At 48.5% G+C, this 24,407-nt stretch overlaps 1 protein-coding gene and 1 long non-coding RNA gene across 3 annotated transcripts in view; one reads left to right on the top strand and one right to left on the bottom strand.

Moving 5' to 3' along the window:
* The window catches only part of LOC147095515 (proteasome subunit beta type-8-like), a 222,321-nt gene extending 217,549 nt beyond the window's left edge, over window positions 1-4,772 (top strand). For both annotated transcript variants that reach the window (XM_085974642.1, XM_085974641.1), the window contains one exon: window positions 4,512-4,772. In XM_085974642.1, the coding sequence (XP_085830768.1) occupies window positions 4,512-4,600 (89 nt within the window). In that variant the 3' untranslated portion in view covers window positions 4,601-4,772. The remainder of the gene's footprint in view (window positions 1-4,511) is intronic.
* A 6-nt stretch (window positions 4,773-4,778) lies between these two features.
* LOC147095514 (uncharacterized) lies at window positions 4,779-24,342 on the bottom strand. The gene is made up of 2 exons (XR_015074806.1): window positions 23,601-24,342; window positions 4,779-4,917 (listed from the first exon to the last, which is right to left on the bottom strand). It is a non-coding gene; the product is annotated as an uncharacterized LOC147095514 (long non-coding RNA).
* Between the last annotated feature and the right edge of the window lie 65 nt (window positions 24,343-24,407).

Here is a 24,407-nt window from a genome sequence, read left to right as displayed (position 1 = left end):
GATATTCAGTTCCATTGCTACAGACACGACAATGGCACATCCAGCCCAGTCGGCCCTCACCGACATCTGGGGACTTGTGCCAAAATTGGGAGAGCTGTCCCACAGACTAGTTAAGCAACAGCCTGACATAGTCATACTCACAGAATCATACCTTTCAGCCAATGTCCCAAACTCCTCCATCACCATCCCTGGGTATGTCCTGTCCCACCGGCAGGACAGAGGTGGCGGCACAGTGGTATACAGTCGGGAAGGAGTGGCCCTGGGAGTCCTCAACATTGACTCCGGACCCCATGAAGTCTCATGGCTTCAAGTCAAGCATGGGCAAGGAAACCTCCTGCTGATTACCACCTACCGCCCTCCCTCAGCTGATGAATCAGTACTCCTTCATGTTGAACACCACTTGGAAGAAGCACTGAGAGTAGCAAGGGCACAGAATGTACTCTGGATGGGGGACTTCAATGTCCAGCACCAAGAGTGGCTCAGTAGCACCACTACTGGCCGAGCCCTGAAGGACATAACTGCTAGACTGGGCTTGCGGCAGGTGATGAGAGAACCAACCCGAGGGAAAAACCTATTTGACCTTGTCCTCACCAATCTACCTGTCGTAGATGCATCTGCCCATGACAGCATTGGTAACAGTGACCACTGCACAGTCCTGTGGAGACGAAGTCCCATCTTCACACTGAGGACACCCTCCATCGTGTTGTGTGGCACTACCACCGTGCTAAATGGGATAGATTAAGAGCAGATCTAGCAGCTCAAAACTGGGCAACTGTGAGACGCTGTGGGCCATCAGCAGCAGCAGAATTGTATTCCACCACAATCTGTAACCTCATGGCCCGGCATATCCCTCCCTCTACCATTACCATAAAGCCAGGGGACCAACCCTGGTTCAATGAGGAGTGTAGAAGAACATGCCAGGAGCAGCACCAGACGTACCTAAAAATGAGGTGCCAAACTGGGGAAGCTGCAACACAGCTAAGTGATCCCACAATCAGTGGATCAGATCAAAGCTCCGCAATCCTGCCACACCCTGTTGTGAATGGTGGTGGACAATTAAACAACTAATGGGAGGAGGAGGCTCCATGAATATCCCCATCATCAATAAGCCCAGTGCATAAGACAAGGCTGAAGTGTTCGCAACCATCTTCAGCCAGAAGTGCCGAGTGGATGATCCATATCAGCTTCCTCCTGACGTCCCCACCACAGAAGCCAGACTTCAGCCAATTCAATTCACTCCATGTGATATCAAGAAACGGCTGAGCGCACTGGATACAGCAAAGGCTGTGGGCTCTGACAACATCCCGGCTGTCATGCTGAAGACTTGTGCTCCAGAACTAGCCGTGCCTCTAGCCAAGCTGTTCCAGTACAGCTACAACAATGGAGCTACAACGCTTCAAGGACACCCTCAAAGCCTCCTTGAAAAAGTGCAACATCCCCAATGACACCTGGGAATCCCAAGACTGCACAAAGTGGAGGAGAAGCAACCGGGAAGGCACCGAACACCTCGAGTCTCTTCGCCGGGAGCAAGCGAAAGCCAAGCGCAAACAGCGGAAGGAGCGCACGTCAACCCAAGCACCCCACCCACCCACCCCTTCAACCACCGTCTGCCCCACCTGTGACAGAGACTTGAGGTCCCGCATTGGACTCATCAGTCACCTGAGAACTCATTTCTAGTGTGGAAGCAAGTCATCTTCGGTTCCAAGGGACTGCCTAAGAAGAGAAGAGACAACACTGGCATCTATCTGACAATGTGGAAAACTGCCCAGGTATCTACTGTCCACAAAAAGCAGGACAAATCCCATCTGGCCAATTACCGGCCAATCAGTCTGCTCTCAATCGTCAGCAAAGTGATGGAAGGTGTCATCGACAGTGCTATCAAGCGGCACTTACTCACCAATAACCTGCTCACTGATGCTCAGGTTCAGGGTCAGCCAGGACCACTCGGCTCCCGACCTCATTACAGACATGGACAAAAGAGCTGAATTCCAGAGGTGAGGCGAGAGTGACTGCCCTCGACATCAAGGCAGCATTTCACCGAGCGTGGCATCAAGGAGCCCTAGTAAAACTGAAGTCAATGGGACTCGGAGGGAAAAGTCTCCACTGGCTGGAGTCATACCTAGCACAAAGGAAGATGGTTGTGATTGATGACATCTCAGCCACAGGACATTGCTGTAGGAGTTCCTCAGGGCAGTGTCCTGGGCCCAACCATCTTCAGCTGCTTCATCAATGAGCTTCCCTCCATAGAATCATAGAAAGTTACAGCACGGAAGGAGGCCATTTCGGCCCATCGTGTCCGCACCGTCCAACAAAGAGCTATACAGCCTAATCCCACTTCCCAGCTCTTGGTCCATAGCCCTGCAGGTTACAGCACCCCAAGTGCACATCCAAGTACTTTTTTAATGTGGTTAGGGTTCCTGCCTCTACCACCCTTTCAGGCAGTGAGTTCCAGACCCCCACAACCCTCTGGGTGAAGAAATTTCCCCTCAAATCCCCTCTAAACCTTCCACCAATTACTTTAAATCTGTGCCCCCTGGTTTCTGACCCCTCTGCTAAGGGAAATAGGTCCTTTCTATCCACTTTATCTAGGCCCCTCATAATTTTATACACCTCAATGAGGTCTCCCCTCAGCCTCCTCTGTTCCAAGGAAAACAGACACAGCCTATCCAGTCTTTCCTCATAGCTAAGATTCTCTACTCCCGGCAACACCCTTGTAAATCTCCTCTGTACCCTCTATAGTGCAATCTCATCTTTCCTGTAATGTGACCAGAACTGCACGCTGTTCTCTAGCTGAGGCCTAACTAGTGTTTTATACAGTTGAAGCATAACCCCCTGCTCTTGTATTCTATGCCATGGCTAATGAAGGCAAGCATTCCGTATGCCTTCTTAACCACCTTATCTACCTGGCCTACTACCTTCAGGGATCTGTGGACATGCACTCCAAGGTCCCTTTGTTCCTCTACACTACTCAGTGTCCTATCATTTAATGTGTTTTCCCTTTCCTGGTTAACCATCCCCAAATGCATTACCTCACACTTCTCCGGATTGAATTCCATTTGCCATTGTTCTGCCCACTTGACCAATTTATTGATATCTTCCTGCATTCTACAGCTTCCTTCTTCAGTATCAACCACACAGCCGATTTTAGTATCATCTGCAAACTTCTTAATCATACCCCCTTTATTCAAGTCTAGATCATTGATATATACCACAAAAAGTAAGGGACCTAGTACTGAGCCCTGCGGAACCCCACTGGAAACAGCCTTCCAGTCACAAAAACACCCATCAACAATTACCCTCTGCTTCCTGTCTCCGAGCCAGTTTTGAACCAACTTGACACTTTGCCCTGGATCCCATGGGCTTTTAACTTCGTAACCAGTCTGCCATGTGGAACCTTATCAAAAGCCTTACTAAAGTCCATATATACTACATCAAACGCACTCCATCATAAGGTCAGAAGTGTAGATGTTCGCTGATGACTGCACAGTGTTCAGTTCCATTTTTAACTCCTCAGATAATGAAGCAGTCCATGCCCGCATACAGCAAGACCTGGACAACATTCAGGTTTGGGCTGATATGTGGCAGGTAACATTCACACCACACAAGTGCCAGGCAATGACTATCTCCAACAAGCAAGAGTCTAACAACCGCCCCTTGACATTCAACGGCATTACCATCACCGAATCCCCCACCATCAACATCCTGGGGGGTCACCATTGACCAGAAACTTAACTGGACCAGCCAGATAAATACTGTGGCTACAAGAGCAGTTCAGAGGCTGGGTATTCTGCGGCGAGTGTCTCACCTCCTGACTCCCCAAAGCCTTTCCATCATCTACAAGGCACAAGTCAGGAGTGTGATGGAATACTCTCCACTTGCCTGGATGAGTGCAGCTCCAACAACACTCAAGGAGCTCGACACCATCCAGGACAAAGCAGCCCGCTTGATTGGCACCCCATCCACCACCTTAAACATTCACTCTCTCCACCACCGGCGTACCGTGGCTGCAGTGTGTACCATCTACAAGATGCACTGCAGCAACTCGCCAAGGCTTCTTCGGCAGCACCTCCCAAACCCACGACCTCTTCCACCTAGAAGGACAAGGGCAGCAGGTGCATGGAAATACCACCGCCTCCAAATCACACACCATCCCGACTTGGAAGTATATCAACTGTTCCTTCATCGTCGCTGGGTCAAAATCCTGGAACTCCCTCCCTAACAGCACTGTGGGAGCACCTTCACCACACGGACTGCAGCGGTTCAAGGCGGTGGCTCACCACCACCTTCTCAAGGACAATTAGGGATGGCCAATAAATGCTGGCCTTGCCAGCGACGCCCACATCCCATGAACGAATAAAAAAAAATTAACGCTTGAAATTACCGTGTGCCCACTTTGTGCATCAAGTTCCAGTTGGTGATTTTTTTCATGAAACTAAAGTTGAGAATTGTGAGGAAAGAAACCCGTTGCTTTTGTGGAATGAGGGGTAAACTGCATCTGTTTTGTTTCACAGTGTACCACATGCGAGAAAATGGGTGGATTAAAGTCTCTCAAGAAGATGTTGGTGTTCTGTACCACAGGTATGCAGCAGAGGCACAATGAGCTGTAGAAGGCACGTATTCAATCAAATCAAAATGGATACCAGCAACTGAATATAACCAAATTGTTCCATTGTGTCAGGAAAGGGGTGTGAATTATCTACAGTTTGTGATTCCCTAAAGTGCCGTGGTATTTGTGAACTTAAAATGAAAAATAAATACAATTATTCTGTAAACATCACTGAGTATGTAATAACTTTTACTGTCACAAGAATCTTTGTTACCTGCACACACTTTATATCAACTAGAATCAAAGTATTCAAATCTTCATCTGGTCTTCAAATGAAACATAGCAGTCAGTAACAATTTGCATTTAGGAACCTGTAGTTTGACAGATTAAAAAATAACAGAAAGTTAAGTTAGTTCTCAAAATATCATCACACAGAACGAACAGACAGCAATACAAGAAGTCAAATTGTTAAAAGGAAAATTCAAACATCCTACTGCTTAGTGCCACGTACGATTGGCTATGATGCCTTTCCTCCCTCGTGGCGTCTCCTGCTGTTGATCTCCGGCTAATGTTTTGCCACATGGGTCTCGCCATGAGAATGGGCAAGGCCGTTTTGTGAGCCAGCAATAAATGAAGTCAGTGGGGCAATGCAGCCTGGGATTCCGCAGGGAGCTTTGAATGGAAGAGGCAGGGATTGCGAGCAAAGTTTCCAAGGCCCTGCATCATGGGCACACCCTGTCACACAGACAGCGCCAGGTCAGAATATCTAAAGTGCACAGCTCACGACTGAGATTAACCATAGGCAGCACATCCGCAATTTAAAGACAGGCCGTCATCTGCTTGGGAGGCTCCAGAAAATATATCTATTGTCTACATTTGATCACGTTCAATAGAAAATAATGGCAGAGAAGAAAAAAGACTTCCATTTATATAGCACCTTTCTCGACCACCAGATGTCCCAAAGCGCTTTACAGCTAATGAAGTACTCATAGTCATAGAGTTTTACAGCACAGAAAGAGGCCCTTCGGCCCATCGTGTCTGCGCCGCCCATCCATCCCTGTCCAGTCTAATCCCATTTTCCAGCATTTGGTCCATAGCCTTGTATGCAATGGCATTTCAAGTGCTCATCCAAATGCTTCTTGAATGTTGTGAGGGTTCCTGCCTCTACCACCCTTTTAGGCATTGAGTTCCACATTCCAACCACCCTCTGGGTGAAAAAGTTCCTCCTCAAATCCCCTCTAAATCTCCTGCCCCTTACCCTGAATCTATGCCCCCTTGTTATTGACCCCCCTACTAAGGGGAAAAGTTCCTCTTTGTCTACCCTATCTATGCCCCTCATCATTTTGTACACCTCAATCAGGTCCCCCCTCAGCCTTCTTTGCTCCAAGGAAAACAACCCCAGCCTGTCCAGCCTCTCTTCATAGCTGAGGCGCTCCATCCCAGGTAACATCCTGGTGAATCTTCTCTGCACCCTCTCCAAAGCAATCACATCCTTCCTATAGTGAGGTGACCAGAACTGCACACAGTACTCCAGCTGTGGCCTCACCAGCGTTTTGTACAGCTCCATCATAACCTCCCAGCTCTTATATTCTATGCCTCGGCTAATGAAGGCAAGTATCCCATATGTCTTTTTAACCACCTTATCTACCTGTTCCGCTGCCTTCAGGGATCTATGTACATGTACACCAAGGTCCCTCTGACCCTCTGTACTTCCTAGGGTCCTACCACTCATTGTGTATTCCCTTGCCTTATTTGTCCGTCCAAAATGCATCACCTCGCACTTTTCAGGGTTAAATTCCATTTGCCACTTTTCCGCCCACCTGACCAACCCGTTTATATCGTCCTGTAGCCTGAGGCTTTCCTCCTCGCAATTTACCACCCCACCAATTTTCGTGTCATCTGCGAACTTACTGATCATACCTTTTACATTCTCATCCAAATCATTTATGTAGATCACAAACAACAAGGGACCCAGCACCGATCCCTGAGGTACCCCACTGGACACAGGCTTCCAGTCACAAAAGCAACCTTCGACCATCACCCTCTGCCTCCTGCCACCACTCAGCCAGTTTAGGATCCAACGTGCCAAGGCACCCTGGATCCCATGGGCTCTTACCTTCTTGACCAGTCTCCTATGCGGGACTTTGTCAAAAGCTTTACTGAAGTCCATGTAAACCACATCCACAGCATTTCCCTCATCCACCCCCCTAGTCACCCCCTCGAAAAATTCAATCAGATTTGTCAGACATGATTTACCCTTGACAAAGCCATGCTGACTATCCCCGATTAATCCTTGCCTCTCCAAGTGGAGACTAATTTTGTCCCTCAGAATTTTTTCCAATAATTTCCCTACCACAGATGTTAGGCTCACTGGCCTGTAATTCCTTGGTTTATCCCTGCTACCCTTCTTGTATAATGGTACTACATTAGCTGTTCTCCAGTCCTCTGGTACATCCCCTGTGGCCAGGGAGGTTCTGAAAATTTGTGTCAGAGCCCCTGCAATCTCCTCCTTTGCCTCCCACAGCAGCCTGGGATACATCTCGTCCGGGCCTGGGGATTTATCCACTTTTTGGCCTGCTAAAACCGCTAGCACCTCCTCCCTCTCGATGCTAATATGTTCAAGTATGTCACAGTCCCCTTGCCCGATTTCTATGTCTGCATCGTCTTTCTCCATAGTGAACACAGATGCAAAAAATTCATTTAAAACCCCGCCTACATCATCTGGCTCTACACACAGATTGCCACTTTGGTCCCTAATGGGCCCTACCCTTTCCCTGGTTATCCTCTTGCCCTTAATATACTTATAAAACATCTTAGGATTTTCCTTTATTTTGCTCGCCAGTGTTATTTCATGGCCCCTCCTCGCCCTCCTAATTTCTTTTTTAAGTATGCCCCTGCACTTTTTATACTCCTCTAGGGCTTCTTCCGTCTTTAGTCTTTTGTAACTGCCAAAAGCCCCCCTTTTATTTCTAATGCATTTTTGTATATCCCTTGTCATCCAAGGTTCCCTTTGCTTGTTGGTCCCACCCTTGACCTTTACAGGAACATGTTGGCGTTGTACTCTCTCTATTTCCCTTCTGAAAGTCTCCCACTGTTTTGATGTGGATTTTCCTATAAGTAGCTGCTCCCAGTCCACTTTGGCCAGATCCTGCCTTATCATATTAAAATCGGCCTTCCCCCAATTTAGAACCCTTATTTCCGGGCCGTCTTTGTCTTTTTCCATGACCACCTTAAATCTCACCGAATTATGGTCACTGTCGCCAAAATGCTCTCCTACTGATACTTCCACCACTTGCCCGGCTACATTCCCCAGAATTAGGTCTAGTACCGCCCCCTCTCTTGTAGGACTTTCTACATGTTGGCTCAAAAAGCTCTCCTGGATGCACTTTAAGAATTCTGCACCCTCTAAGCCTTTCACACTCTGACTATCCCAATTTATATTGGGGAAGTTGAAATCCCCCACTATTATTACCCTACTATTTGAAGTGTAGTCACTGTTGTAATGTAGGAAACGCGGCAGCTAATTTGCACAGAGCAAGCTCCCACAAACAGCAATGTGGTAATGACCAGATAATCTGCTTTAGTGATGTCGATTGAGTGATAAATACTGGCCAGGACACCGGAGGTAACTCCCCTGCTCTTCTTCAAAATAGTGCCATGGGACCTTTTACGTTCACCTGAGAGGGTGGGATGAGTTTGGGATTAATACAGGACTGTGGAGAGAGCAGGGCAGTGGGATTATGATGCGCTATCAATTACTCATAAAAGACGGAGAGTTAGGAGAGTAACTAAAGGCTTTTATTAGCAAAGAACAGAGCATGTCTCGCGTGGTTGACTGGGTTCCAAGAAGGCAGGGGGCTGCAGAGCGGTCACCTTTATACCTGGGCCTGTGGGTGGAGCCAGGGGCGGAGCCAGCAGAGACATGCTGAGGCATGCATAGGTACAACAGTGTGCAACAACAACAACAACAATAACAGTGGTTTACCACATTCACCCCTTGTTTAAAATTGAGTCCGGTGGGGTGAAGTGTACTAAAGGTTCGTGTAAGTAAGTCTATCAGGTGGCCTTGTATGCCGTCCTGATGGCGGCGGTGATGGTGCAGCATCCAACGTTGAATCAGGCGTCTCATTGAGTGGTTGGGTGGTCAATGACGTGTCCTGGGGCTGCGTCATGCCGTCTAGCGGGGTTGGGTTGTGGGTAGTGGTGGATGGAAATGGTAGTGTTTCAGGGACACCCGAAGGTGCGAGATCTCGTGTGGAGGCTGTGTCCTCCCGCCCGTCCGGGTACGCTACGTAAGCGTACTGGGGGTAGGCGTGGGTAGTGGTGGGTGGCGAAGGAGGTGTTTCGGGGGCACCCGAAGGTGCGAGGTCTCGTATGGAGACTGTGTCCTCCCGCCCGTCCGGGTACAGCACGTAAGCATACTGAGGGTTGGCATGGAGGAGGCTCACCCTCTCGACCAGGGGGTCCGTCTTATGGGACCTCACGTGCTTCCGCAGTAGGACGGGTCCTGGAGAAGTCAGCCATGTCGGTAACGAGATCCCCGATGTGGACTTCCTGGGGAAGGAGAACATTCTCTCATGAGGGGTGGCATTGGTGGCTGTACAGAGCAGTGACCGAATGGAGTGGAGCGCCGCAGGGAGGACCTCCTGCCAGCGAGAGGTCGGAAGGCCCTTAGATTTCAAGTTTAAAAGGACTGCCTTCCAGACCGTCGCATTCTCCCTTTCCACCTGGCCATTCCCCCGGGGGTTGTAGCTGGTGGTCCTGCTTGTAGCAATACTTCTCGCGAGCAGGTACTGACGAAGTTCGTCGCTCATAAAGGATGAGCCCCTGTCGCTATGAATATAGCTAGGGAAACCGAACAAGGCGAAGAGGTCATTCAGACATTTAATGACCGTGGTACTGGTCATGTCTGAGCAAGGGATGGCAAACGGGAGTACTCGTCAATTATGTTGAGGAAGTACACATTGCGGTCAGAGGAGGGGAGGGGCCCTTTAAAATCGACGCTCAGCCGTTCAAAGGGGCGCGTGGCTTTGATCAGGCTTGCACTGTCTGGCCTATAAAAATGCGGTTTGCACTCGGCACAGATTTGGCAGTTCCTGGTCATGGTCCTGACCTCCTCGATGGAATAGGGCAGGTTACGGGAGTTGATGAAGTGAAAAAACCTGGTGACCCCCGGGTGGCAGAGGTCATTGTGGAGGGTCTTCAGTCTATCAACCTGCGCGTTGGCGCATGTACCACGTGATAGGGCATCTGGGGGCTCATTGAGTTTCCCGGGCCGGTACAAGATATCGTAATTGTAGGTGGAGAGTTCGATTCTCCACCTCAAGATCTTGTCATTCTTGATTTTGCCCCTCTGCTTATTATTAAACATAAAAGCTACTGAACGCTGGTCAGTGAGCAGGGTAAATCGTTTTCCGGCCAGGTAATGCCTCCAATGTCACACAGCTTCCACAATGGCCTGGGCCTCCTTTTCGACAGAGGAGTGTTGAATCTCGGGGCCCTGGAGGGTCCTTGAGAAAAAGGCCACGGGTCTCCCCGCCTGGTTAAGGGTTGCAGCTAGGGCAAAGTCGGATGCGTCGCTCTCCACTTGGAAAGTGATGGACTCATCCACTGCGTGCATCGTGGCCCTCGCAATATCTCTTTTTATGAGAGTGAAGGCTGCACAGGCCTCTGCTGCCAGGGGGAAGGAGGTGGACTTGATGAGGGGTCTGGCTTTGTCCACATAGTTGGGCACCCACTGAGCATAGTACGAGAAAAACCCTAGGCATCTCTTCAGTGCTTTTTGGCAGTGGGGGAGGGGGCGCTCCATAAGGGGGCGCATCCTGTCGGGGCCGATGACTCCGTCCTCCACTACACAGCCAAGAATGGCAAGGCGCTTGGTACGAAACATACATTTGTCCTTGTTGTAGGTTAGGTTCAGCCGCTGGGCCGTACGGAGGAATTTCTCTAGATTAACATCATGGTCCTGCTGGTCGTGGCCGCAGATGGTGACGTTGTCTAGGTAGGGGAAAGTGGCCTGGAGCGCGTTCTGGTCAACCATCCGGTCCATCTCCCGTTGGAAGACTGAAACCCCGTTGGTGACGCCGAAGGGAACTCTGAGGAAGTGGTAGAGACGACCGTCAGCTTCAAAAGCAGTGTACTGGTGGTCCTCAGCCCTGATGGGGAGCTGGTGGTATGCCGACTTCAGATCAATCGTCGAGAACACCCGGTATTGTGCTATCTGATTGACCATGTCAGATATGCAGGGGAGTGGGTATGCATCTAGCTGGGTGTAGCGATTGATCGTCTGGCTGTAGTCAATAACTAGGCGCTGTTTTTCGCCAGTCTTCACTACCACCACTTGTGCTCGCCATGGGCTGGTGCTACTTTCAATAATCCCTTCCTTCAGGAGTCTCGCTACCTCGGATTTAATGAAGCTCCTATCCCCGGCACTGTAACGTCTGCTTTTGGTAGCGATGGGCTTACAGTCGCGGGTGAGGTTAGCGAACAAGGACGGGGGGGGGGACTTTAAGGGTGGAGAGGCTGCAAATGGTGCGCGGCGGGCGATTTAAAAGCTGCTGGCTGCAGACTGAGAGTGGGGGGAGGGGTCCGTCGTACGCTAATGTGACACTCTTAAGGTGGCACTGAAAATCCAACCCCAGTAGAACGGCAGCGCAGAGATGGGGCAGGACCAGGAGTTTAAAATTTTTGTATTCTGTGCCCCTTACTGAAAGGGTCACTACACAGTAGCCACCGACGTCCGCTGACTGGGCTTTGGAGGCCAAAGAGATCTGATGGCGCGTCGGCAGGACCGGGAGAGAGTAACTGCGCACCGTGTCGGGGTGGATAAAGCTCTCCGTGCTCCCGCTGTCAAAAAGGCAGGTAGTGGCGCGGCCGTTTACCGTAATGTCCATCATGGACCTGGACAGTTGATGAGGGAGAGATTGGTCCAGCGTCACGGAGGCCAGCGTATGGTCGAGCGAGTCGATGTGGTCGTCAGATGAGGCGGTGGTTGAGTCCGGGTCCCCCGTGGTTGAAGTTGGAGACGTCCAAGATGGCGGACAAAATGGCGGCGCCCATGATCCCGATCCCCACGCGGCTGGGGGAGCCCAAGATGGCGGACAATATGGCTGCCCCCACGGTTCACACGCGGCGCTGCTGGCGTTAGCGGTTTTACCTTTGCAGGCGCTGACATAGTGTCCTTTCTTCCCGCAGCCGGAGCAGGTAGCGTTTCTCGCCGGGCAGCGTGCTCTGGCTGGCCACAAAAATAAAATTTCTGTGCCTTGGACATCGCAGCAGCAGTTGAAGGTGGTGGTCCCATGACCCAAGGTTGTGGCGTCCACGTTGCGGAGCGGTTAGGGGAGAAGGCGTCCATATTCCTGTGGGCCGCGTCGAGCGAGAGCGCGAGGGACACTGCCTTTCTCAGGTCCATTTCTCCCTTTTCCAACAGTCTCTGCCGGGAGTAGTCGGACCTTAGACCCGCAACGAAAGCATCTCGGATCAGTCCCTCCGTGTGTGCTGCGGCTGATACTTCTTTGCAATCGCAGCCTCGGCCGAGTATCCGTAGTGCCCGTAGGAAGGCCTCCACCGATTCCCCGGGCTGCAGTCTGCGGGATCTTAAGAGGTGCCTGGCATAGACCGTATTTACCGGGCGTGCGTATTGCCCTTTTAGCAGATCGATAGCCGCCACGTAGGTCGTCGCGTCCTGGATTATTGTATAAACTTGGTGGCTCACCTTTGAGGCCAGGATTTCCAACTTGTTTTCGTCCAGGGTCACAGTTGAGGCTTGCAGGTAGGCCTCGAAGCAACGCAGCCAATGCGCGAATTTGGTAGCCAAACCCGCTTCTTGGGGGTCTAGGTCCAGGCATGTTGGTCTGAGGGCTCGCAGCAGCTCCTGCTGCTCAGCGTTTGGTGCAGCAGCCTGCTGCTCAGCGTTTGTTGTCGACATTTTGTTTTTGCTAATAAAATTGATGCGCTATCAATTACTCATAAAAGACGGAGAGTTAGGAGAGTAACTAAAGGCTTTTATTAGCAAAGAACAGAGCATGTCTCGCGTGGTTGACTGGGTTCCAAGAAGGCAGGGGGCTGCAGAGCGGTCACCTTTATACCTGGGCCTGTGGGTGGAGCCAGGGGCGGAGCCAGCAGAGACATGCTGAGGCATGCATAGGTACAACAGTGTGCAACAACAACAACAATAACAGTGGTTTACCACAGATTAATACAGGACTATGGAGAGAGCAGGGCAGTGGGATTAGCTTGGGATTGATACAGGACTGTGGAGAGAGAGTGGGGCAGTGGGATTAATACAGGACTATGGAGAGAGCAGGGCAGTGGGATTAGTTTGGGATTGATACAGGGTTATGGGGAGAGTGGGGCAGTGGGATTAGTTTGGGATTGATACAGGGTTATGGGGAGAGAGCAGGGCAGTGGGATTAGTTTGGGATTGATACAGGGCTATGGGGAGAGTGGGGCAGTGGGATTAGTTTGGGATTGATACAGGGTTATGGGGAGAGAGCAGGGCAGTGGGATTAGTTTGGGATTGATACAGGGCTATGGGGAGAGAGTGGGGCAGTGGGATTAGTTTGGGATTGATACAGGGCTATGGGGAGAGAGTGGGGCAGTGGGATTAGTTTGGGATTGATGCAGGGCTATGGGGAGAGAGTGGGGCAGTGGGATTAGTTTGGGACTGATACAGGGCTATGGGGAGAGAGTGGGGCAGTGGGATTAGTTTGGGATTGATACAGGGCTATGGGGAGAGAGTGGGGCAGTGGGATTAGTTTGGGATTGATGCAGGGCTATGGGGAGAGAGTGGGGCAGTGGGATTAGTTTGGGATTGATGCAGGGCTATGGGGAGAGAGTGGGGCAGTGGGATTAGTTTGGGTGGAATTAACGACTAAATGACTCAACAATGGACTATGGGGGAGAGAGTAGGGATGTGTTTGGATTGATACAGGGATATGGGGAGGGAGCGGGGCAGTGGGATTAGATTTGTATTAGTACAGGGCTATGGGGAGAGCATGGGGCAGTGGGATTAGTTTGGGATTGATACAGGGCTATGGGGAGAGAGTGGGGCAGTGGGATTAGTTTGGGATTGATATAGGGCTATGGGGAGAGTGGGGCAGTGGGATTAGTTTGGGATTGATACAGGGCTATGGGGAGAGAGTGGGGCAGTGGGATTAGTTTGGGATTGATACAGGGCTATGGGGAGAGAGTGGGGCAGTGGGATTAGTTTGGGATTGATACAGGGCTATGGGGAGAGAGTGGGGCAGTGGGATTAGTTTGGGATTGATACAGGGCTATGGGGAGGGAGCAGGGTAGTGGGATGAGTTTGGGATTGATACAGGGCTATGGGGAGAGAGTGGGATTAGTTTGGGATTGATACAGGGCTATGGGGAGAGAGTGGGACAGTGGGATTAGTTTGGGATTGATACAGGGCTATGGGGAGAGAGCGGGGCAGTGGGATGAGTTTGGGATTGATACAGCGCTATGGGGAGAGAGCGGGGCAGTGGGATGAGTTTGGGTGGAACTAACGACTAAATGACTGTCAACAATGGACTATGGGGAGAGAGTAGGGATGTGTTTGGATTGATACAGGGGTATGGGGAGGGAGCGGGGCAGTGGGATTAGATTTGTATTAGTACAGGGCTATGGGGAGAGCGTGGGGCAGTGGGATTAGTTTGGTATTGATACAGGGCTAAGGGGAGAGCGCGGGGCAGTGGGATTAGTTTGGGATTGGTACAGGGCTATGGGGAGAGAGTGGGGCAGTGGGATTAGTTTGGGACTGATACAGGTCTATGGAGAGAGCGGGGCAGTGGGATTAGTTTAGGATTGATACTGGGCTATGGGGAGAGAGCAGGGCAGTGGGATTAGTTTGGGACTGATACAGGTCTATGGAGAGAGCGGGGCAGTGGGATTGGTTTGGGATTGATACAGGGCTATGGGGAGAGAGCGGGGCAGTGGGATTAGTTTGGGATTGATACAGGGCTATGGGGAGAGAGCGGGGCAGTGGGATTAGTTTGGGACTGATACAGGTCTATGGAGAGAGTGGGGCAGTGGGATTGGTTTGGGATTGATACAGGGCTATGGGGAGAGAGCGGGGCAGTGGGATTAGTTTGGGATTGATACAGGGTTATGGGGAGAGAGCGGGGCAGTGGGATTAGTTTGGGACTGATACAGGGCTATGGGGAGAGAGCGGGGTAGTGGGATTAGTTTGGAATCGATACTGGGCTATGGGGAGAGAGCGGGGCAGTGGGATTAGACTGTGAGATATTAAAGGGTATGTAGTGTGAGCAGGAGAGTGAGAGTAGACAGCAACAACTTATATTTATATAGTTCCTTTAACATAATAGCGGTTCACAGGAGTTTTAGCACAAAAAAAAAATTGACACCGGGCCATATAACAGCACTGTGGGAGTACCTTCACCACACGGACTGCAGCGGTTCAAGAAGGTGGCTCACCACCACTTCTCAAGGGCAATTAGGGATGGGCAATAAATGCTGGCCATGCCAACGATGCCCAGATCTCATGAACGAATAAAAAAAAAAAATGTTAGGGCAGATGACCAAAAGCTTGGTCGAAGAGCTAGGTTTTCAGGAGCGTCTTAAAGGAAGAAAGAGAGGTAGAGTGGCGGAGAGAGATAGGGAACAGAATTCCAGAGTGTAGGGCCTAGGTAGTTGAAGGCACAGTCGCCAATGGTGGAGCATTTAAAATCGGTGATGTTCAAAAGGTCAGAATAGGCGGAGCATAGTACATAAGAACATAAGAAATAGGAGCAGGAGTAGGCCAATCGGCCCCTCGAGCCTGCTCCGCCATTCAATAAGATCATGGCTGATCTGATCCTAACCTCAAATCTACTTTCACTCTCCATCCCACCCGAACCCATGTGATCTCCCGGGAGAGGCGAAAAACCAGATAAAAAACCCAATGGCCAATTTGGGAGAAAAAATCTGGGAAATTCCTCTCCGACCCATCTAGGCGATCGAAACTCGTCCAAGAGATCACTCTGTCCCTGTAATTCCTGCAGTACTTACCTTCTGTAAGAGGTGATCTCCACCCCAGCCAGGAACAGGCCCAATTTACTCTTGAAGGACTCCTAGCTGGCAGCCTGTTCCCGAGGTCTCCACTAATCCCTGTGAATAGAACCATCTCCTGAAATCTAACACAGAATTAGAACACAAGAAGTAGGAGCAGGATCAGGCTACACGGCCCCTGGGCTCGCTCCGCCACCCACAGGGCCATGACCGATCCAAACCTAGACTCATGTCCAATTTCCTGCCCGCTCCCCGTAACCCCTAATCCCTTTACTTCTAGGAAACTGTCTATTTCTGTTTTAAATTTATTTAATGATGTAGCTTCCACAGCTCTCTGGGGCAGCAAATTCCACAGACCTACCACCCTCTGAGTGAAGAAGTTTCTCCTCATCTCAGTTTTGAAAGAGCAGCCCCTTATTCTAAGACTATGCCCCCTAGTTCTAGTTTCATCCATCATTGGGAACATCCTCACCGCATCCACCCGATCAAGCCCCTTCACAATCTTATATGTTTCAATAAGATCGCCTCTCATTCTTCTGAACTCCAATGAGTAGAGTCCCAATCTACTCAACCTCTCCTCATATGACCACCCCCTCATTCCCGGGATTAACCGAGTGAACCTTCTTTGTACTGCCTTGAGAGCAAGTATGTCTTTTCTTAAGTATGGACACCAAAACTGTATGCAGTATTCCAAGTGTGGTCTCACCAATACCTTGTACAACTGCAGCAATACCTCCCTGTTTTTATATTCCATCCCCCTAGCAATAAAAGCCAACATAGCAGTCTAGGGGGTTTAAAGGCCTGTGGGAGATAACAGAGTTAAGGAGGGCTGAGGCCATGGAGGGATTTGATAACAATGACGAGAATTTTAAAATCGAAGCGTTGCTTAACTGGGAGCCAATGTACGTCAGCAAGCACAGGGGAGATGGGTAAGCAGGACTGAGAATCATAGAGTGGTTACAGCACAGAAGGAGGCCATTCGACTCGTCGAGCCTATGCTGACTCTCTGCAAAAGCACTTCAGCCAGTCCCACTCCCCTGCCCGTTCCCCGTAGCCCTGCAATTTTTTTTCCCTTCAGGTACTTATCTAATTCCCTTTTGAAATCCACGATTGAATCTGCCTCCACCACCCTCTCAGGCAGTGCATGCCAGATCCTAACCACTCGCTGCGTAAAAAAGTTTTTCCTCATGTCGCCTTTGGTTCTTCTGCCAATCACCTTAAATCTGTGTCCTCTGGTTCTCGACCCTTTCGCCAATGGGAACAGTTTCTCTCTATCTACTCTGTCTAGACCCCTCATGCTTTTGAACACCTCGATCAAATTTCCTCTCAACCTTCTCTGCTCTAAGGAGAACAACCCCAGCTTCTCCAGTCTATCCACGTAGCTGAAGTCCCTCATCCCTGGAACCATTCTTGTAAATCTTTTCTGCACCCTCTCTAAGGCCTTCACATCCTTCCCAAAGTGCGGTGCCCAGAATTGGATACAATACTCCAGTTGAGGCGAACCAGTGTTTTATAAAGGTTCATCATAACTTCCTTGCTTTTGTACTCTATGCCTCTATTTATAAAGCCTGTATGCTAGTTTTAACCACTTTCTCAACCTACCCTGCCACCTTCAACGATTTGTGCACATATACCCCCGGGTCTCTCTGTTCATGCACCCCCTTTAGCTTTGTACCCTTTAGTTTATATTGCCTCTCCTGTGTGGTCTGCACAGAGCAGGATTAAACTGAGTGGACTTTGGTGTTTCATTTGGGGATTTGGAAAGAGTGGGAATTTGGAGAAGAGAGGGAAGGAGTTGCTGCTTTTTGCCTACATTACTTGTAGTGCTTTGTGTTACAGGTAGATATTTAATTTCAGTACAGTTAATTTAATCTAGTTTAAGTAATTAGTCAAGAAACTACACTGTAAACTAAGTTACCTAATTACAAATTTAATTAAATAAAACAAGGTCATATAGGGATAGAAGTGCAGGTGGTGTGCTGCAATTGCAGCACGTGGGAGTTTGTGGAGAGCACTGTGATCCCGGACAACCACGTTTGCAGTAAGTGCCTGCATCTTGAGGAACTTTAGCTCAGAGTTTTTGAGCTGGAGTCTGAGATGCAGACATTGCGGGGCATCAGGGATGGGGAGAGTTACCTGGACACTTTGATCCAGGAGGCAGTCACACACCTTAGGTTAGGTAGTGGTACCGGTGTAGTTAGAGGTCAGGGACAGGAGGGTGTGACTGCAACTCGGGCAGGTAAGGGGACCCCAGGTGCAGTGCTGGAGGAGCCTCGGCCTTTGCCCTTGTCCATCTTCTTGCTGAGGTTCTTGCTGCCTGTGTGGATGAGGGAAAAGCCTGCAGGATGGATAAGCAGGCTCACCATGGCACCATGGTGCAGGAGGCCATTCAAGTGGGGGGAGTGAAAGGGAATGTAGTTGTGGTAGGGGACAGCATAGTCAGGGGGATAAATACTGTTCTCTGCAGCCGCGACTGAGAATTCCAAAGGCTGTGTTGCTTGCCCAGTGCCAGGGTTAAAAACATCTCCTCGCGGCTGGAGAAGAAATGGAGTGGGATGGGAGGATCCCGTTGTCGTGGTCCACATAGGAACCAACGACATAGGTAGAACTAGGAATGAGGTTCTGCTGAGGGGCTAGGATCCAGAGTAAAAAGCAGAACCTCAAAGGCAATAATCTCTGGATTGTTACCTGAGCCACGCGCAAATTGGTATAGGGACAAACAGATTAATGGTTTAAATGCGTGACGCAGAGAGTGGTGCGGGAGGAAGGGGTTTCAGTTCATGGGGCACTGGCACCCGTACTGGAGAAAGAAGGAGCTGTTCTGTTGGGACGGGCTCCACTTAAACTGGGCTGGGACCAGTGCCCTGGCGAACCGAATAACTAGGGCAGTAGACAGGGCTTTAAACTAATGAAGGGGGGTGGGGGGGGGTGGTGGGAGGATTCAGGAACGAGTAAATTTAAAAACAGCGAGAGAAATATTAAGGCTCTAGAGCAGAGTAGAGTTTTGGGTAAAAATAAGCAAAGTGGGTCAGGAAGGGACAGAGTAACAAAGGTAATAAGGCATCAGTGACTAAGGTGACATCAGGGAAAAATAGAAATAAGTCAAAGCTAAAGGCACTATAGCTGGATATGTGAAGCAGTCGCAACAAAATAGATGAATTAATAGCACAGATAGAAATTAACAGGAGACGTGGTTGCAAAGTTGCCAAGATTGGGAACTAAATATTCCAGGATACTTAACTTTTAGAAGAGATAGGCAAAATGGAAAATGAGGAGGGGTAGCCCTGATAATAAAGGCTGGGACAAAGACTGCAGAGAGAAAGGATCTTAGCTCGAAAATCAAGAAGTAGAATCCGTTTGGGTGGAGCTAAGAAACAACAAGGGGCAGAAAACATTAGTGGGAGTTGTTTATAGGCCCCCAAACAGTAGTTGTAATGTAGGGCAGAGTATAAATCAGGAAATTGGAGGCGCATGTAACAAGGGCAATACAGTAATCCTGGGGGACTTTAATCTACATATAGACTGGGCAAATCAAATTTGCAATAATAGTGTGGAGGATGAATTCATGGAATGTATGCAAGATAGTTTTCTAGATCAGTATGTTGAGGAACCAACTAGGGAACAGACTATTTTAGATCTGGTATTGTGCAATGAGAAAGGGTTAATTAATAACCTTGTAGTAAAGGGGCCTTTCGGGAAGAGTGACCATAACATGATAGAATTTTATATTGAGTTTGAAAGTGATTTAGTTAAATCCAAAACTCGGGTCTTAAATCTAAACAAAGCAAACTACGTAGGTATGAGGGGCGAGTTGGCTAAGGTAGATTGGCAAAGTACATTAAAAGGTATGACGGTAGACAAGCAATGGCTAGCATAAAAAAAAATACATAATTTACAACAAATATACATTCCTTTAAGGCACAAGAAGTGGTCCAACCGTGGCTAATGAGAAGTTAGAGATAGTGGCCCAGAAATTCGGGTCTCCACGGGTGAGTACGCACGGGGTACTCACCTGTAGGCCCAATGGAAGTGCCGGTTTCCTGCATGCACTGCGCATGCGCGGGAAACCGGCACTTCCGTTCCCCTGAACGAAGGGGTTCAGCAGTCGAACGCATGCGCAGAAGAGGCTGCGCGTGCGCATCGAACTTAGGTTTTTTTTTTGCAGGTTTTCCCAGGAGGGTAAGTCTCCAGAAGTTAGACATGTAAAAAGCAGGTGCAAGGCCTGCTTTTTACAAGGTAAGTGGTGAATTAATTAAAATTAAAACATTTTTTCCACAGGTTTATTATTTTTAAATACTTTAAAGCAAGGAAAGTTTATTTTTAGCCCCGTTAGAAAATAAAATTATTTTTTTCAAAAATTTAAATTGTTTAAAATAGTTATTTCATGTAATTTATAGTTTATTTAAAAAATGTGATTTAAAAAAAAATGTATTTGAAGATTTAGTGATGTTTTGGGGCCGTAGTATTTCTAAGTTTTGACAGCTCTTCCTGTCAATTTTATGAATGGAGCATTCCCTGCTCCGATTGGCTCCCCATGGCCCACGTGATCCCAGGGGACGCATCAAACTAACTGCGCCCCTGGGATACGCAAGCACTGCGCGCCGGCAGTTGGACCAGGCCCTGGATCGGACTTCCACGGGGGCCCACAGCTCAACGGCCGGCGTGCAAGGTAAGTGCAGATCGGGGGCTTGCACACGCGGGAAGCCCCCGACCTGAATTTCTGGGCCGTTATTAGTTTAAAGGAAGAGGCTTATAATAGAGAGTAGTAAGCCTGAGGATTGGGAGGATTTTAGAATTCAGCAAAGGACCAAGAAATTGATAAAGGGAAAATAGAATGAGAGTAAACTAGTGAGAGACATAAAAACAGACTGTAAAAGCTTCTATAGGTATGTAAAAAGGAAAAGATTAGCGAAAGTAAATGTGGGTCCCTTACAGGCTGAGACAGGAGAAATTATAATGGGGAATAAGGAAATGGCAGAGAAATTAAACAAATACTTTGTATCTGTCTTCATAGAAGAAGATGCAAAAAACTTCCTGGAAATAGTGGTGAACCAAGGCTCTAGCGAGAATGAGATACTGAAAGCAATTAGTAATAAGTAAAAAAAATAGTACTGGAGAAATTAATGGCACTGAAAGCCGATAAATCCCCTGGACCTGATGGCCTACATCCTAGGGTTTTGAAAGAGGTGGTTATAGAGATAGTGGATGCATTGGTTCCAAAATTCCATAGATTCTAGAACGGTTCCCGCGGATTGGAAGGTAGCAAATGTAACCCCACTATTTAAGAAAGGAGGGAGAGAAAATGAGGAACTGCAGACCAGTTAGCCTGACATCAGTAGTAGGGAAAATGCTAGAATCTATTATTAAGGACGTGGTAACAGGGCACTTAGAAAATAATAATAGGATTGGGCAGAGTCAATACAGATTTATGAAAGGGAAATCGTGTTTGACAAATCTGTTAAGAGTTTTTTGAGGTTGTAACTAGCAGAATAGATAAGGGGGAACCAGTGGATGTGGTGTATTTGGATTTTCAGAAGGTATTCAATAAGGTGCCACATAAGATGTTATTAAAACAAAATTAGGGCTCATGGGATTGGGGATAATGTACTAGCATGGACTGAGGACTGGTTAACGGACAGAAAACAGAGAGTAGGAATAAACGGGTCATTTTCCGGTTGGCAGGCTGTAACTAGTGGGGTACCACAAGGATCAGTGCTTGGGCCTCAGCTAGTCACAATCTATATCAATGATGTGGATGAGGGGACCAAATGTAATATATGCAAGTTTGTTGGAATGTAAGTTTTGAGGAGGATGCAAGGAGGCTTCAAGGGGATATAGACAAGCTAAGTGAGTGGGCAAGAACATGGCAAATGAAATATAATGTGGAGAAATGTGAAGTTATCCACTTTGGTAGGAAAAATAGAAAAGCAGAGTATTTTTTAAATGGTGAGCGATTGGGAAATGTTGGTGTTCAGAGGGACCTACGTGTCCTTGTACATGAATCACTGAAAGTTAACATGCAGGTACAGCAAGCATTTAGGAAAGCAAATGGTATGTTGGCCTTTATTACAAGAGGATTTGCGTATGAGTAAAGATGTCTTACTGCAATTAAATAGGGCCCTAGCGAGACCACACCTGGAGTATTGTGTACAGTTTTGGTCTCCTTACCTAAGGAAGGATATACTTGCCATAGAGGGAGTGTAACGAAGGTTCACCAGACTGGTTCCTGGGATGCGGGGAATTGTCCTATGAGGACAGATTGAGTAGACTAGGCCTATATTCTCTAGTGTTTAGAAGAATGAGAGGTGATCTCATTGAAACATACAAAATTCTTACAGGGCTTGACAGGGTAGATGTAGGATGTTTCCCCTGGCTGGGGAGTCTAGAACCAGGGGTCACAGTCTCAGAATAAGGGGTCGGCCATTTAGGACTGAGATGAGAAGAAATTTCTACACACAGAGGGTGGTGAATCTTTGGAATTCTCTACCCCACAGGGCTGTGGAGGCTCAGTCATGGAGTATATTCAAGACAGAAATCGATAGATGTTTGAATATTAAGGAAATCAAGGGATATGGGGATAGTTCAGGAAAGTGGAGATGAGGTAGATCAGCTATGATCTTACTGAATGGCGGAGCAGGCACGAAGGGCCAAATGGCCGACTCCTCCTGCTCCTATTTCTTCCGTTCTTATGTTCTCCTCGTTCTTCCTCCCAAAATGTATTACTTTGCACTTTTCTGCATTAAATTTCATCTGCCACGTGTCCGCCCACTCTACCAGCCTATGTCCTCCTGAAGTCTTTCACTATCCTCCTCACTGTTCACTATACTTCCAAGTTTTGTGTCATTTGCAAATTTTGCAATTGTGCCCTGTACACCCTCCCCCTCAGAATGTCCTGCAGCCACTCAATGACATCCTTGACCCTGGCACCAGGGAGGCAACCCACCATCCTGGAGTCACGTCTGCTGCCACAGAAACGCCTGTCTGCTCCCCTAACTATTGAATCCTCTATCACTATTGTTCTTCCGATCTTCCTACCGCCACCCCCCCCCCCCCAAAGTACCGCTGAGCCACCTGTGGTGCCATGGACTTGGCTCTGGCTGTACTCCCCAGAGGAACCATCACCCGAATACCGGTTAGAGAGTGATATTACCTCTGGGGACTCCTACACTACCTGCCTGGTCCTCCTTGTCTGGCGGTCACCCATTCCCTCTCTGCCTCTTTCGCTCCAGGGTGACCACCTCCTGGAACGAGCTATCCACGAAGCTCTCAGCCTCACGGATGCACTGCAGTGATGCCAGCTGCTGCTCAAGCTCGGAAACCCAGAGCTTGAGCTCCTCCAGCTGACGACATTTCCTGCACACGTGGTTGTCCAGAACATGGGAAGCGTCCTGCAGTTTTCACATGGCACAGGATGTGCATTCAACGGGACTGAGGCGTCCTGCCATGCCTCTATTTAATGAACTATTAATTAACTTAGGTCCGCTCTCAGGCCTACCTTTATCTCTGGCCGCTCCTCTTGCTCTCTTAGTTAAAGTCTTTATTCAAACAATTATTTATAGTTATATTAGTTTATCTGGTTGAGTTATTAATTTAATAAAGTACATTTTAGTTTTCCCGCTCTTAGTTTAAACCACTGTCCTAGCTGAGAGAGAAAAAAAATAGATTCAATTAAATATTTACCAGTAACACAAAGCACTCCAAGTATTGGAGGTAAAAGCAGCACCTCCTTCGCCCTCTGCAGAGAATTCCCACTCTCTCCAAATTCCCAAGTTTAACACTGTTTAAGTGCACGCCGTTTAAGATCACCCTGTGTGTCAGCAGATAGTGCTTACTTTTATACCTTCAGAGCCACACCCAAGTTACAAGTGCTGTCTCAGCTCCCTCTTAACTGCTCACTGTAATTAGCGCCTATTCAAGACAAACACTTACAGCTGACTGAGAGTTAACTGCCACTGACAGGCAGTTTCTGTTCATTACAGTTTTTAAATTCTAAGTTAAATTCAAAATGTTCAACTAAATTTCACTTTTTACAGCTAATACTCACCCAAAACTTATCAGGGACTCTCTGCAAATTCCCAAGCGAGTTAGCAGAAGGGTGGCAGCGTTTTGGATGACCTCAAGTTATGGAGGGTAGAACTAGGGAGGCCGGCCAGGAGTGCATCGGAATAGTAAAGCCTAGAGGTAACAAAGGCATGGATGAGGGTTTCAGCAGCAGATAGGTTGAGTAAGGGCGGAGACGGGCGATATTTTGAAATTAGAAATGGGCATTCTTAGTGACAGAATGGATATGAGGTAGGAAGCTCCATTCATGATCAAATATGACACCAAGGTTGCAAACAGACTTGGTCAGCCTTAAGACAGTTGTCAGGGAGAGTGATCGAATCAGTTGAAAGGGAATGGAATTTGTGGCGTGAACCGAAGACAATGGCTTTGGTTGTCCCGATATTTAATTGGGTAAATTTCTACTCATCCAGTGCTGGATGTTCGACAAGCAGTCTGATAGTGTAGAGACGGTGGAGGGTTCGAGAGAGGTGGAGGAGAGGTAGAGTGGGATGAGATATTGAAGGTTATTGGGAGCAGGAGAGTGGGTTTAGACTGGGTGGGATATTAAAGGGTATGGGGAGTGAGCGGGAGAGTGGGTTTAGACTGGGTGGGATATTAAAGGGTATGGGGAGTGAGCGGGAGAGTGGGTTTAGACTGGGTGGGATATTAAAGGGTATGGGGAGTGAGCGGGAGAGTGGGTTTAGACTGGGTGGGATATTAAAGGGTATGGGGAGTGAGCGGGAGAGTGGGTTTAGACTGGGTGGGATATTAAAGGGTATGGGGAGTGAGCAGGAGAGTGGGATTAGAC

Source organism: Somniosus microcephalus, unplaced genomic scaffold (genome assembly GCF_052327205.1).
Source record: "Somniosus microcephalus isolate GS21.2 unplaced genomic scaffold, FLI_Smic_1.0 unresolved_chr1, whole genome shotgun sequence".
Lineage (NCBI taxonomy): Eukaryota > Metazoa > Chordata > Chondrichthyes > Squaliformes > Somniosidae > Somniosus > Somniosus microcephalus.
The sequence above is the reverse complement of the archived record's forward strand: the minus strand, read 5'-3'. Positions and strand labels throughout refer to the sequence as shown.